The sequence below is a fragment of the Micromesistius poutassou genome (assembly GCF_964030765.1).
Source record: "Micromesistius poutassou genome assembly, chromosome: 16".
In the NCBI taxonomy this organism is placed as follows: Eukaryota; Metazoa; Chordata; class Actinopteri; order Gadiformes; family Gadidae; genus Micromesistius; species Micromesistius poutassou.
This window is the reverse complement of record NC_140286.1, coordinates 1,272,599-1,288,895: the sequence shown is the minus strand read 5'-3', so window position 1 is coordinate 1,288,895 and position 16,297 is coordinate 1,272,599. Positions and strand designations below refer to the sequence as shown.

Sequence of the window (16,297 nt, the reverse complement as noted above, 5' to 3'; positions counted from 1 at the left end):
TAGCTATTAGTGTAGTGTTATCACGTGTGAGTTTGTAAGTTGTGTTGCATGAAATGTCCTCAACATCCTAGGAAAAATAACTGAGGACCGTAAACACTATTTATTTGTTTTAAAATACAATATAATACCACCTACATATGATGCTGGTAGTTAATCAATACCATCAATAACAAGTTATGCATAAGGAAACTATTATGAATAGTGTGTGGATACTTGACAAATTGACAAATAAATCACACACAATGGTTACAATTACTTGTATATATTTTTTATTTCTTAAGGAGCTAGGGAGAAAAACATAAACCAAACAAACAGTATCATTAGTTTGTACTTTGCGGTACAGAATGGAGAGCAGAAAAGTTATGCGATACAATGAGGGGCACAAGCGAATATTATTGTGTTGCAGAGTCTGGTTATTTTTTAACAAGAAAACGGCCCTATACACAGACTTAAGGCCTTACATTGGCCCCATCTATTGGAAGGACAATGATAAAATTTGGATGCAAAACTCTGGCTCTGATGTCAGATTCAGCTATGCAAGTTGGACTTTTGCATCAGTACTTCCCTCACACACAAAATAAAATTACATGGTTGACATTATTGTAAAATAAGCAAAATACAGATGGTAATTACAGATGTAGAAAGAAATAAGACCATGTTGCTTTGAGCTATGGAACATAATGAACTGAGAATAAATGTAAGGTTCGGCATGCACTGTAAAAACCGACAGAAAAAAATAAACTAGAGCAAAATCTTCTTGCGAAATCCACGATAAATCGACATTGTAATTTAAACAGTAAAAATAACAAATAACTTAAAATACAAAGAAAATTCAAACCTTCCAACTACAGGGGTTATGTGCTGAAAGCTTTTCAAATCTATCTGAACGTCTTTAAACCCTAACGTGAAGGGGGTTTGTTTAAGTTTGTGAAAGGTCCCGTAGATGAAGTCAAACAGTTGCCTTTCCTGGAGATATATATCTCTCTCTCTCTCTCTATATATATATAGATATATATCTACATATCTATATATATATCTATATATAGATATATATCTATATATACAAGTAATGACTTAAAAATGTCATGAATGTGTAATCTCTTTGCTGGGTTTGTCCAGAGGTAAGTCGTGTACGCTCCAAAAAACAGAGGACTGCTATCTTTCCCCGGGTGGAACCTCAACACAGAACTACAATACGGTGACACTCCAGCCAGCGTGTGCAAGTGTGCACGTACTGTGTTTTGTGTGTTTAAAAACTGGGTCACCTTCACAAAACAGGAGAGATACTTTTTAATTTGTATGTTCTTAACCGTAAAATGAGTAAAAACAATTCTGCACGATGATCCACAAACAGTGATCTTAAAAATAAAAGCAGTGTTGAAATAGAAGGAAACTATAACATAAACCATAACAGGTAAGCAAAAAACATTTGTTTTAAAAGAGAGTACTTCCTTAACCGTCCTCTGGGGAGTGCTGTGGACCGTATTATGGGAACTGAGGAAAAAAAACGTAACTTCAATAACAATGAATAGTATGAGATAGTTTTTTTTTTTTTTTTGCTCTTTATTTCCACGTGTTTGCCGTCTGGGAGATGGAGCGAGATGGAATCATGTCCAGAAGGTACTCCCTCTGACGGGCGTCCACGGTGGATGAGGTCTTGTGGCCGGAAAGACTTGGGTTGACGTAAGCCATGGTTACGCCTGTGGAGACAGGTAAACCCGCGACACATTAGCTCTGCACACGGAACCCAAGCGGTTGTCTATTTAGGTTCATCCGTTATTATATATAATGTCCATCCATCCACCTATATCAATCTCTTTTATCTATAGAAATAGCACACACACACACACACACACACACATGTGTACACACATCCACACAGAAAATGTAAAGATGACCATTGGTAGAATAACTATTTGTAATCTTACACCATTTACCTCATTAGAACTACTGGTTATCCTACACCATGTATCTTATTAGGAAAAAAAAAAACTGAGTAGGGATTACTGCTAAATGAAGGAAGAAACCCAACCACCAACAGAGGGGCTAGAGGTAGGAGAAGAAGAGATAAAGGGAGTCGTTTTTGCCATGTCCGAAAACACGTCTCCTGCATGTACAAAAAAATCACATCCGCCGCATGGAAATACACGAGGCTACGGCTCGTCCTCGTCGCATTTGACGTTTTCAAAAAAAAAAGAAAAAAAAGCACAGGACTTTTGTTTTTGGACGAGACAAGAAACGGACAGTTTAAGAGAGTAGAGGTCGCAGGGGGGGGTCGCAGTGAGGTCGGCGGGGCTGGGGTCAAGAGTGAGTCTACCTGTGTGGCTGTCGCTCTGCTTCTTCCATGCACTGGCTGATGCACTACCTCCGTGTCCGCTGACACTGCTCCTGCCGCTGATCCCCCTGCTGCCCACCTTTAAGCTCTGGGCAGAGGGGCGGGACACATGGGCATGCTTACCAGGCCGGTTGACCAGGGCCGCGGCCGCCACCGCGCTCTGCAGCTGGGAGGAGGAGGAGAACGAGTGGGGCACTCCCCTCACCCCCATGGACGAAACGTTGCCCCGGGACAGCTGGCCCTGGGGGCTCTGGAGAGGAGGGGGGGGAGAGAGGGAGATCAAGGATCCAAAGCAACACCGGTAGAGAGAGAGAGTACTAACAACACTAACACACTAAAAACTTTGAGTTATGGAATGGAGACACAGCATTTATGTACACAAACAATGTTGCTAACAGCTTATAAAATACATATTTAATTGACAGGGAGGCAAATACAGAGTATAGACAATTTTTTTTTCTCTCTTAATCAGTTGTTGTATATTTGATGTATTTGCATTGTATATTGTGTATGTATTGTTGTTTTTGCTTCGCATTTGTTTGACTCGACATCAACAGCAAATTAGGGCCCCCCCCCCTCAATTGATCTTTCGAGTATAAATAAAGGTTAAATGAAATGAAATGAACACGGAACAGTCCGCTGGTAATTGGAAGGCGGAAGGCGTACCTGCTTGATGCTGGAAGAGTGGTGGTGAACGATGTTCTGTCCTCTACTGTGCTGGTGATGGTGCTGGTGCTGCATGGAGGAAACGCGCGCCTGGACCTGAGCCTGGACCTGCTTCAGCTGCTGGGCTCCCAGCTGGTCCGCCTTCATCGACGGGGATGAGGAGGAGGAGGAGGAAGTGGAGGAGGTGCTGTGGGAGACCGGCGAGGCCGACTGCTGAAGGATACGCTGCTCTATCTCCTGCTCCTGCTGCAGGGCCTTCACGAACGCCGCCTTGAGCCTGTTGGTGTGCTCGGCCTTCAGGGCCTTCTTCTGATTGGATGACATACAGTCCTCACAGAGGATGGTCCCGCCCTTTGCCTTGTCCTGCCTCCAGCGGCAGGTGAAGTCGGTGCTGCACTGGGTGCAGGTGAAGGGTTCTCTGGGATTGAGCTTGGACGTCGCAACGCCCGTCTTTCCTGAGATGGACGGAAACGGGAAAGCGAGGGGCGTTGTCAGTTAATGGATCCCAAAGATAACGTGGGAGATATATTTGTACGGTAGATTTAGGCCCCGTCCCAATTCTCCCCCTTCCCCTAGATTTGAGCCCTAACCCTTGATTTTGTGCGTTCCCGTGACGGAACGCACCCAAGGAAGTATTGGGTGTCCCAATACTTAAGGGAGCTAAGGGGGAGTGCCTATTTTCCCTTAAAATCAACCCTTGAACGCTGGCCAGCTCGGGAGCTGACTTGCAGCTAAGGGCACTCAAAGCAAGTGTTCTTGTCAAGGGGAGAGAAATGGGACTGGGCCTTAATCATCCTGCTAATTGTATACACATATAATAGAGAGAAAAGCAAGCAACTGTGATGTACCTCTGTGGATAGTATCAAGCAGGTTTTGTACCACTTCTTCCAATCCCACCAGGTAGATGAATTCATTGTTTGCAGCCGAGGGCAAGAAGTTGAATTCTGGCGCGGGGGGCTTTGGTGGAGGAATCTCCAAGAGGGTCTTTTCCAATTGTTTACGCAGGGCCAGTTTAGCGGCGGCCTGACGGCTTGCTGGGGTATCGTTTATATTGACCACAGACATGTTGCTGCTTCCTGACTGGGATGTCATAGAGGAGGCCTTTAGGTTGGTTGAAGACGCCTTTGGGAATGGAACAATCATAAAGGTTAATAGGTATTTATAAACACAATGACAGCGTTTAACGTTTCCAACAAGGAACTGTAGCTAGTAAATAGTAAATATCAACAATGTTATAACATGTAAAAGCCCTTAGCTGGATTGTCATGGACTATTAACATGTCAAATCTATTGAGTTACAAGAAAAACTAGAATAACTTTAACGTAAGCTTTATAAACAATCGGTTAAGCTACTTGTATCTGCATGACGTCTTTATCGAACACTTGAACAAAGTACACTACACATTTACACTTGCTCTTAGTCTGAACAATGTCCTACTATAGTTGATTTTATGCCATCAGTTCTGCAGAAAAAGTTGGTAATGGGTATCTGGGCCATTTGAACACAGTGCCGGGGGTGTTTTCTTGCCGTCACTTGCGAGTCACTTTAAGTCAAACTAGCTCGTATTAGCGAAGTAGCGTTATTAGCTCGAAAATCAACCAAGATTGTCATTTATTTGTTGTTCCTATTGCTTTATCTAAAACACGTTTTTTTGTTGGAAATAAGTTGAAATACACTGTTCCCTCTGCATTTTTTTCCGGCAGAGTCACACTGTCTTTCAGAAGTTTATTTCGCTATGTTAGTAACTCATATTATGTAAAAACGTCAATGTGAGCGCTGCGCTTGGACAACGATCTGAGCAACTACGGCAACCCGGTCTGTCCTAATTTAAGAGCGTCCGCATTTATTTATCCTCGACCCAAATCACAGTCATGAACAACTAGCGATTTCGCAGAATCAAACAGACATCCGTTTATATACAAACATCACTCATTACTGAATATACAACAAGTTGTTGGGTATCCAAAGCTACCAGCCCTACCGAAATATATGGGGAAAACACAAATAGGTTATTAATGGTAATGACTTATGGTAATGACAGACCCTTAGCCACCTGTGAACGAGCGTAGGCCTATAATAATAAAAAAAAGTAGGCCTACACAGAACGTGAATTACTTTGACTATCACTGAATACCACTTACTTCAAATGAAAAAAAAAAAACGAAATAAAAACATTTACATAACTATGATATTAGCTAGTATTGCCACAAAAAAATGGTGGTTGAGTGCATTTTCCCCATGTCTAAACTTGGAACGACCACATACCTGTGACATATTGACTAGCAAGTTAGTATTGCCAACATTGCCGACCCTAATGAGGCCTGACTGGCCCATACCCCTTTGGCCCTGGGAGCCGGGAGCTGAGATTCTGGTTCCCAACAGCAGGGGAGGGGGGCCTGACCCCGGGCCACCAGAAGCAGCCAACTGCTGTTGTTGCTGTTGCTGCTGCTGCTGCTGCTGCTGCTGCTGCTGTTGCCGGAGAGCCTGGATCTGCTGTGGAGAAACAGAGATGGGCTAACCAGGAAAACAAACAGGAAGGACACCCAGAGCCAAAGAGGAGGAGGGGGGGACAGCACAGGGGACGCCAGGGCAGAGCAGGTGGGGGAAAAAAGAGGGGGTACGTTGACAGCACCACAGCGGGGTGAGAGAGGCCACAGGGACAGAGACAGACAGACAAAGCAAAATACAATAAGCCATGGCTTTCAGGAATAACATTTCTTTGCCAAAAGTGCAATCCAGTTACCTATTGCTGATCTTATTTTATTTTTATTTACCAATCTTATTTTATACTTAATATATATAATGCACCGCGGGTCAGAGACGAACGTAATTTTGCGTCTTCTATTGCCTTGTACGTTGTTGTAACTGACAATAAAGCTGACTTTGACTTTGACCGTTTACACTACCACTACGACCTAATTGATATTGCTTTAAAAAAAAAAAATGCTAATTCTTTGTTTGTACTTTGGTTTGGTTGCTCTGTTAAAGGATTCAACGACGATGTAAACGTTTCTCACCTGGGCCCCTCTGACAAGGGGGGGCATGATGATCTGGGAGCCATGCTTGGACGACAACTGCTGCCCGCCGCGCACAAGAGGAGGGGGGATGACCGTCCCTGAACTACGGCCCGTCGCAATCTGGGGGGGGGGGGGGGGGGGGGGGAGAAGAGAAGCAAAAGGTTCTTTGCTTTCTAGCTGAGATATAGATCTATATGTAGGTATATCTATAGCGGTAATATCTGTGTGTGTGTGTGTGTGTGTGTGTGTGTGTGTAGGTCTGTCACCCGACCACTGACCTGTTGGGAGAGCTTATTCCCTGTAATGGTGCCCCGGATCAGCGGAGGAGGAGCGGTGGAGCCGGACAGGCCCGAGGGCTGGGCGGGGGGACGACAGAGAGAGAGGAGAAGAATGGTCACAAATCACCCTGTAGGAATGTGTAAGGCGTGACGATGTCACTCACAACTGTGCACGTGTATGCGCGTGCTTGTGTTTACCTTCTGAAGTGTGTCCTTCTGGATCTGACTCTGTCTGAGTTTCTTCAGCAGCACCAGCTTGGCCTCCTCCAGCCTGAGCTCCTCTTTCAGCTGCTTAATGATGCGCTCCCTCTCCTCTGGGCTGCTCTTCTGCACAAGCACACGCGCAAATACACCCCCACAAGACCACAACATCAATTAGTAACTCCGGTCATGCTACAGTGGACGGGGGGACGGGGGGGGGACGGGGTGGTAGAGCTGTGCAGTGGTGGCAGCATGCAGAAACTGATAAGGAGGAACACAGGTAGTGGACGCCACAAGAGCCTGTGCGTGCTTTCTATGTATTTTTTTTTGTCTGTTCGCTCGTCATCATCGTTAGATCTAATTTTGAGTCAAGAGAGGATATTATGGGGTCACAGCAGAAAGTATGCCCAACGATGTTCATGAACAGTATGAACGTTGTTTTGTGGTATAAAACGAAAAGCCCCAAAAAATGAAAATCGATCTACACAATAAGAGTTGTAGAAATGTAGATTCAAGGCACAAATGTAAACCTTCCATACGTTCATTAGTTTTGCCCAACGCTCATCCAGAACCCCAATCGAGGCAGGACGGCAGGCTAAATGCAGGTGTTGCTCATTAAATTTATAATCACCATGTTCCCCGTATGTATATTACCAGTAGGTAATATCCCTAAACTGGACTCAACATAGCTCTACATTAAGTATGCCATGCCACACTATAAAAAAAATGACCCTTTATTGGTTATACACCTGTGACAAGAGCCATTTCAAATGTAATCTCGCCGTTTATCAGTTACTTTTTTATCAAAAGGAACTCATATTGAAACCAGGTCATTAGGCGAGGTCATGTCTAAAAAGATAAGCCAACCAACATCCGGGGATCGTCGAACGCGGCTAACCTTTGGAGCTTGGAGTGAAGAGACTCCAAGCTATTCTCTCTCTGCTCTTACATTTGGTCTGGGGGAATGGGGAGTAGCAAGGCTTGGCTGTACACGCGTGCGACGGGTAGACCATTACCATGAGCAGATCGGTGTCCAGCTCCTTGAAGTGACTCAGGCCGTTCATCGGGGGACTGGGAGAGTCATTGTCTGATAGGATGATGACGTCGTCGTCGTCGTCGTCGTCGTTGGCCGGCGGACGCTTCTCCTTCTTTACGCTGCTGCTGACGAGAGTCAATAAAGATACGAACGTGGAGAAGAAAAAAAAAAACGAAACGTTAATTTCACCAGATTCCCTCCCTCTTTACCCCAAACACGCCGCGAGACAACACATTTAGAGATGGAGACTTAAGAGTCAGCGGAACTCGTGACTCCGGCTGAATTCAACGCTCCCAAGTATTGGTATCTTATGTGTCTCTGAAAGCCAAGTCAGGCCTGCTTTATATGTTTATTTTAAACTGGCGCTAATGCCAGGCCACATGTGGGTGAAGCTTTTAATAGATACGGCATGGGTATAAATAGAACATGGAAGGTGGTAAATGTTTTTCTTTATTCACAAGGGAAGGCTGGAGGGTAGCTTACTGCACTCACACATTTAAGGTGAATGATAGCATGCCATGCTTACACTTATGTCTCAATTGCAATTATTTTGATTTATATTGATCACAGGGGCGGGGGGGGGCGGGGGGGGGGTGTCTTGGAACAGCCAGTTTATGACCCCCCCCCCCCCCCCCCCCCCCTCCCCATTTCAGGATATGGCCATCCGTTTTAATGACATCAGGGGATGCAGATAATGTGGATGATCAGGCCCATTTACAGAGAGTCCAATCTCTCTCTTGACTGACCTCCTAAAAAGATAGTGGCGGTGTGTGCATTATTGGGCCTTGAGTATTAGTGCTAGTCTCTTGGGCCCAGCGACATCACTCCCTGTGGATTAATCACTACCCTCCCAATGAAGTCACATGACTAAAAGTCATCATCACGTGTGTGTGTGTGTGTGTGTGTGTGTGTGTGTGTGTGTGCGTTGTGCCCCCTCCCACACTACCACCCTCCCCCCCTGCTGTTCCTCACACCGTGGAAACCATGGCAACCCCCGGCTGGAACCAGTTTGTGACACACACACACACACAGGCTTCATTTTGTGTGAGAGGACTTTTGGGGTTCAGGTGGAGAGCGGAGGGGAAAATGGAGGGAGGCTGGGGGGGGGACAAAGTTTTTGGAAACCCATAACGCGAATACACACACACACACACACACACACACACACACACACACACGCGCACCTACGCACGCACTTTCTATAAGCTAGTTAAGTCTTGTCGCATACTACACATATGCAATGCGTTTCTCTTCCTAGGATCCCCGCATACGACTATATTTAGGAACTACATTTGTATCTTGAGTTAGTAAACGTGAACTGTGAAACGTGACAATGTTTTTTTCCTCACCCTTTTGAGGTACTCATGTCCACGGGCTCCGCTGTCTGAACCTCCACTTTGATGGTGGCCTTCACCTCCCCCCCGGCGGCCAGAACGCCGCCGCCGGACGCCTTGGCCTCGGCCGGGCGGAGCCGGCTCCGGGGTTCGGCGACCACGGCGGGTTCTGCCTTCACCCTGCCGGCCCGGTCCTTGTGGTCAGTCCGATTGTCTGGGACGGGTTCGACCGTCTGCGGGGTCGGGATCGGGGTCGGGGTCGGGGTCTGGGGCGGGTTCTGGGCGGGGGTCGGGGTCTGTATCGGAGTCTTGATCGGAGTCTTGATCGGGGTCTGGATGGGGGTCTGGATCGGGGTCGGGGTCGGGGTCGTCTGCTCCGGGTCCTCCTTGGTCGGCGGAGGGGTTCCGGTCGGCGCCAGAGCCAGCGGGAGCCGGCTCAGCGCGGGTTCCTCTCCGCGACCCCCCCCCCTCCGCGGCCTCGGGTCCCGCCCGGGGCGGGCCGTGTTCCTCCGTGAGCGCGGCGGCGCTGACGACGCTGTCGTCGTGGTTCGGGAGGACCGCCGACCGGTTCTCCGGCTCGAGGTCGTCCATCTTGGGCTTCTTGCTCTCGCTCTCGGTGTCGGAGTGCTCGGAGGAGGCCGCCGGAGCGTCTTTCTCCAGCGCTCTCTTCTGGCTGCGTGTCTGGCGAACCGCCTCTTCAGACATCCTCCTGGAGGGTGGGAAGGAGGGAACAGATATCCACCGTTACTTAGCGGTTACATCCACACAGGGAGAGTATTTTCTGAGTTTTCGGTACCTGCCTATGCGTTTTCTAAGGCTGAGCGCGTACTGATCATTTGCGGGGGCAAAGGGGAATGTTTTTTGCATCTGGGCCTCGACATCATGTGTCAGGCCTCAATGAAGATAAAAACCAAAAGCAAATAAATGTCTAGAGGTGGGCTGTCAGAAATAACACTAAAGATGTGCCGGTTTGGCAACGGAGATCAACGGGATCAAGTCGTGAGCATTAGAGCGGGCCTTGAGCCAAACAGCTGGAACGGGTTATTAAGCAATAAGTATTTATCTTCTTTAAATGTTGAAGAAAGTTGAGTTCAAACCCAATTAATCTTCAATATTGCAAAAGTTGAGAGAGGACACGTTGGAACCCGTGTCGGTTTTTCAGGGCCATATTTCAGCTTTAATCTTAATCTTAAAGAACGAACACGGCCGACAACAATGACCGTCTCTAACAAAGGTGGAAGACGGAGACAATATACGAGACACAACGTTAGACCGCTGTAGCAAGTTTGTGTCGTTGGACTCAGTGCAAGAATCTAACTAGACTAAGCTATTCCCATTCCAAGTGAATAAACAGAATGTATGACTAACCATGGCTGTATTTTAGACATCTCCCATATGGGCTAGGTAGACGGAATTCAACAGAAAAATACCAATGCTACCAATGTAATAACACCCAGATTTGATACACACATTGTACACGTAGGGAGAAATTTCATAACTTAATAACTTAAATGTTGCCCTTGTGGTCTCACACATTTCTGCCTCTGCTTGAAAACTGATAATGGAGCGCGTGGATGTGTCACCACACCGCCTCAGCTCAGTTCACGTGAAGTCCAACACACTCTCTATGCTGTCAGGGGGCAGGACGCAAATCGGTGCTCCTTCTAGTAAAGACACCGGATTCACCGGTTTGCAACGGAGACTGCTATTGAAGAAGAGAGCGACGTGCATTATCTGTGCCCTCGCAAGGGCCGGCTGACCTTGAATCAGCTACAGGTGACAAAAGCAGCGGGGGCTCTGACAAACCACCCAGGTAGATGAATGTGGTCACTCTGTGGCGCTGCTCGTCAGTGTGGTGCAGGCAAGGTATTTTAACGTATAAATTACAGAAAGATATGAAATGTAATGATTAAAATACACCAATAATGAAGTGACTTTTACTATTGGTGTAATGTAATTGTGACGCTATTTGATGCTAGTTAGGCACCACGCGGGTCCTCTCTCTAAAATGGCTTTATGACTTGACAAACGTGCTAAAGGACATCCTCCATCTCTCACACAAATGACTTGGACCAGACATCAGCATGGTGGCTCTTAAAGGGGACATATATTGTACCACCAGGTGTGAGTGTGATTAGCCCTCACAAGCCAGTTTTGAAAATCTGATGATGTCTTCTGACATCACGGGTGGGCGTGTCCACCTAGATGTGCGCTGTGATAGATCAGTCGACCGGCCTGCCCGGTGGACTGACGTCCACCTAGATGTGTGCTCTATCTATCCAGCACACATCTAGGTGGACACGCCCACTAGTGATGTCAGAAGACAGCAGATTTTCCAAACGGCTTGGCGAGGGCTAATCACACCTTGGTGGTATAATATGTCCCCTTTAAATCACATTTGAGCCCTATATACACTCACGAGAGGGTCTACATGGAGACGCCGCTCACTGCCTTAAACGGTCAATCTGAGAACAAAGCAACATCATTACACAAACAGAGCAGGCTGAAGTGATGTCCTCTCATCCCCCCCCCCCCCCCCCCCACCCCCCCCACCCCCCACCCCCATGCCACCAAACGGTGATTATAAAGAGACCACTCACTGCTCTCCTGGAACCACAGTACACCCAACAACGCAATACAGGAAGCTGTGTGTCGAGGGGGGAAAATGGTTAACCCTTTCTGTTTGGACTAGTTTTTTCAGTGACGTACTCCTCTGTACTACACAGCCCGCCCCCCCCCCCCAACCCCTTCTTAAAATAGTTCTGGTGGCGAGCCCACGTTACCACCAACCGAACCGGACTAGTGAAAGAGAACCCAGTTCAAACCCAACAGAAACAGTTCATGGCCGGTGGCTAGGTTTTGGGGGGTTGTCATCTATTTGGATATTTATTCCTAATTACATTGATATCATGGAGATACATATGACATGCCCCTTCCCAGGATTCAGTGGGACACACAAAGCACATTTTTTTTCCTGAGAACCGGTTTAAACCGGTCGGCTCGTGTGTGTGTATGACTGTGTGTGTGTGACTGTGTGTGTGTGTGTGTGTTTGACTGTGTGTGTGTGTGTGTGTGTGCGTGGCAGTGTGTGTGTGTGAGTGTGGCTATGTGTATGTGTGTGCGTGTGTGTGTGTGTGTGTCTGTAAGAGAGAGGAGCCGAGGCAGGTTTTAACCCTTTAGGTCCAGGATCAGACACTGGGCTCCCACGTCGGTGGTAATTATACAGTCTGTGGAGCTGGGTGGAGGAGAGGATTGGGGTGAACTACATTCTGTGTGACTTCGGAGTGACGGTGGTGGAGGAGGATAGGAGGGGCTGATGGAGGTGGGATGCCATTGCAGCACTCACAATCGAACAAGCCATGAGCTTCATTTCAAATGGCCCTTTGTTAGTTGTCCTGATCGCAAGTATAACTTTGGGTTCACTACCCACAATGCTCAGCAACAGTACACCCAACCAGACCAGATCAACCGCAGCTGACCAGCCCCTCTATCCAACCACCACCACAATCCTTAACCCCCCCCCCCCCCCGCGCCCCCACCCAACCTTACACGTACATGGACCCTATCTTTGTAACCGGGGAGACCAGGATGGCTGACAGGTTTCAGATGTCATCTGCATGGAAGCTCATCTACATTTCACACACACACACACACACACACACACACACGCACACACACTGAACTGAACTGCACTGAACAGGAAAAGGCAGATATTGACACTGATGGTTTCTAATTTTCCAATTTCAACATCATTATTACCACCTCATGCCCCCTGACCGATGCAGACGCTCCACAAAACTCACGGAGCATTCACGGCGTGCATCGTCATTTTTGTTCTGTTTTGCGTCTATGATGCCTCAGGCACCTGAGGAAGTATTTGTTTATGACATTTTCTTGAAACTTAGGGGAGAGAGAAGTATCTTTGTAAGGCTTGAAATGTCAAAACGTTTACCGTTGTTTATCAAACATAATGCAGGCCGACCATCTGCAAATATTTACACCGTTGAATACATACTCGTAATTTAAAAAAATACCATATTCAAACACGCCATAAAAAGCTCTGTATGATTCACCTTCACACGGGGTCATCGAGCATATCGCTACTTCTATCGCAATGTTACATCCACTACCTTGTGGGGAGGCCTCCTTTGACTGTTTGCATCCTTGGACTTAACAGTAAGCAAGCGAGAGGGAAGGGTATTAAACAGAGAGGTACATGATATACGTTTGCCTTTCATCTGCCCCGTGAGACATGTGTATGGGTTAATAAAGACATAGCGTAGACTAAATAAGATAGCACGGGATGCACAGAGGATGACTAAAGGCCTGATTATGGCTCCACGTTCTCGCAACGCAACGAACGACCACGCAGACGCTTCGACGCAGTCGTGAACCTTTAAGGTTCTGCGTTGGGTTTTAGTCCAATCACCAATCACGGCCCTTGCGGCTTCGTCGCCTCAACGGAAGGTTACAATTTTTGGGAGGCGCACGTCAGGCCCTCGCGGTGGATGCAAGAACGGTCCGCAAGGACGTAAGGGGTCCGTCACCCCCTTGCGTTGCGTGAACGTGGGACCATAATCAGCCCTTGACAGTAAACCCCTGGCCCCCCTGTCTTCCGACCTCTCTACATTTCTTTTCAACCAAATAAGGGTAAGTATGACAGTGTGCGACATAAAGATGTCAATTCCACATGATCTGCCTCCACCACCACCACTGTATTTCTTCTTTACAGGGTCCCAGACCTCCACTTGTAAAATAAAATAAAAAAGGTGTTAGGCTATACAAGGGGAGAGAAAAGAAAAGTCCCTGCTTGTGCTGAGGTCGACCCAGAGCTGAGCAGTACAAGCTGGACACTGCTAGACACTGGTCCTGCTTTCCTAAGGCATTAGATGCCTTAGGAAATGAATGGCTTCAGCTTCTAGATGTGTGTATCTGATTGTATCTTACATGTATCTATTTAGTGGTTGGGTGTCTAATATTTATATCAATCTATATATCTATATAAACATAGATGTATAGCTGGATATAGATATATATATCTATATCGAGATATACATAGATATCGAGAAAGAGATACAATACACATATGTGTGTATGTTTGTGTGTTGCAGTCACAGAGTGCTGACCAAGCGCTTGGCCTGTGACCCCTAAAGTCATGTGCAGAGGCTCACAATGTGGCAAACCGATGAGCCTTTCCAGAACAGTGGCTCATTACACAACCACTCGGATTGGCTTTTTTTTCTGAATGTAAACATTGAGGTAGGTATTCCTGGAACAGGGCGAACGGGGCGGAAAGACTGGTTGTGGGGTCTTGAAAATATCATAGAACGGCGCAGGGACGGGGGTACGGCGCAATGTGAAATATAGGGGTATAAAGGAGCCCATGTAGAAAAGGAGCTAAAGAACCTTTTTAATCAACTTTTCAACAAATGGCTGCGCGTTGTTCCAACCCGTGCAACGTAATGGCATTGAGAAGTGCCTCCGGCCCTAACTGAGGCCAACCTGCATTGTGCTCACAGTGGTGCTCGATCAATACAGCAACCCGGGGACCTATTGTTATCTTCAAATGATGCCATTCAGGGCCATTGTTTGGATGGACGGACATTGTTCTTTCTAGATTCTAAAAAAAAAACTGCAAGTGGCTGAAAATGGGCTCTTTGCCCATTATTTCCCCGTGTAAAATAGTATAAATAAACGACAGCCTACATATTTACGCATCCTGTATCGTATGTCAATATATAAGAGTTAATAATGATGCCTCCACGCTGTAATATCTTGTTTTTGTCCACTGCCTCTTCATCAGCATACCCACAACACCAAACCACGCTCCATTATCCGGCGCCGGGTAAACAGTTGTTACTTCTTTATAAAAACGGATATATATATAGAGCAGCCCTGTCGTATAAATAGCGAACGCTAAAATAGTTTTCCATTTCCGTTCAAAATGCCATTAAAACAAACGGTCGTCGCTTGCACGGCCTATGGCCATAACAGTTCTCTGACAACAGTGTTGTTATGATATAGTTACACCGTTATTATCATCTTGTATTGTTGAAAGGTGAATCATCAGATGTCAATGTGTCACGCTTAAACCACGTAGAAGAAACGAATAGAATGAACAGGGGTCTGCTTCTACAGCTTTGTCTGAGGGCATAGGGACGACTCGAGCTCCGTCGCGAGAGGAAATGTGTGTGCGTGCATCTGGCCGCGCGAGAGGAAGAGTTCGTGTGTGTGTGTGTGTGTGTGTGTGTGTGTGTGTGTGTGTGTGTGTGTGTGTGTGTGTGTGTGCGTTCAGCTTTAAGAGGAGGAAGACTCCGGTTGTCACAGCGAAGTATGAAGATCAGCTACCAGATACAGAACCAACACTGGTGGTGCCACGGGGCTGAAACCAGACTGTGCCGTCCACCATTACACCATCTATCCATCCGTGGAGACGGATCCCTTTAAAAAAAGTAAACCCGGCCCACCCCGCGAGACCACCCGGCGTCCTCCGGAGAGACACAGCCGCTCCGGAGGAGCCGACAGAGTTAGCGAGCTACCACTACACAACAAAAACATCAACCCAGCTTAGCTCGGAAAGCAGTTTATCACAATCATCTGACCTTGCTATGCTAGCAAGTGCACGGAGGACCCCCCCTCACAAAAGTAACACTAACACCCAGGTTCCACAGCACCATTGCCCCCCTCGGATTGCATGACCCACACCGTCCAGAACCGAATCCGAATCTCTTTTGAGTGCATCTGAAAAACCGGGGGAATGGTCCGATTATGGCAAACTTTCACCCCACTCTCCTCAAGTGTGTGATGTTATAGGCCCCCCCTCACTGACTGTTTCCCCCCCGGGTATCCCCTCAGAATAAGAACCGTGAAGTCAGAAACTCGGAACAACTAACCGGCCGACCGGGATTGAGCATATCAACAATGCATCGATGACGACCTAACGTAATTGCCCTTACCTCATTCAACGACTTGAGAATAACAACATCCAAGTCCGGACGGGATGTATACATGGTAGCGTACATAGAGATGAAAACAACACAAACGATACATTTGTGTCGAACCCCCCCCCCACCCCCCTCACCACCACCCGCCCTCCCTCGCTGAACCTTTGGCTCTGCGGAGAAGTGTTACTTTTCAGCAGCCCATCAGCTCCTCTATCGTCACAGATAGGTGGAGGAAAACCTGGCTCCCTCTCGACGAGTCCGAATAAAAGGCTTCCCTCGATCCAGCCACAGAAAAACTTCAGATACACCTAAGTCAACTTACTCGGTCGATTTGGGACCCGTTCTCCCCCGATGGTCGACCAGGGGATCTTTTATCTGCAATTAACCTCGATAAATCGTTGCTTTTTAAAAATCCAGGGGATATCCTCTTTTTTTCGGCCCTCCCCGCTGCCGCCTCTGTTGCCAAATAATGCGCCTCAACACAC

General features: G+C 47.1%; 1 protein-coding gene across 1 annotated transcript; it reads right to left on the bottom strand.

Moving 5' to 3' along the window:
- Positions 1 to 258: 258 nt before the first annotated feature.
- On the bottom strand, positions 259 to 15,944 carry LOC311360882 (transcriptional repressor p66-alpha-like). The gene is given in 12 exon segments (XM_084480980.1): positions 259 to 1,700; positions 2,318 to 2,585; positions 3,002 to 3,456; positions 3,850 to 4,123; positions 5,268 to 5,516; positions 6,020 to 6,139; positions 6,298 to 6,375; positions 6,496 to 6,624; positions 7,515 to 7,659; positions 8,884 to 9,320; positions 9,322 to 9,577; positions 15,825 to 15,944. Coding segments are annotated over 12 exon segments (2,553 nt in total). The 5' UTR covers positions 15,830 to 15,944; the 3' UTR covers positions 259 to 1,563.
- Positions 15,945 to 16,297: the final 353 nt, after the last annotated feature.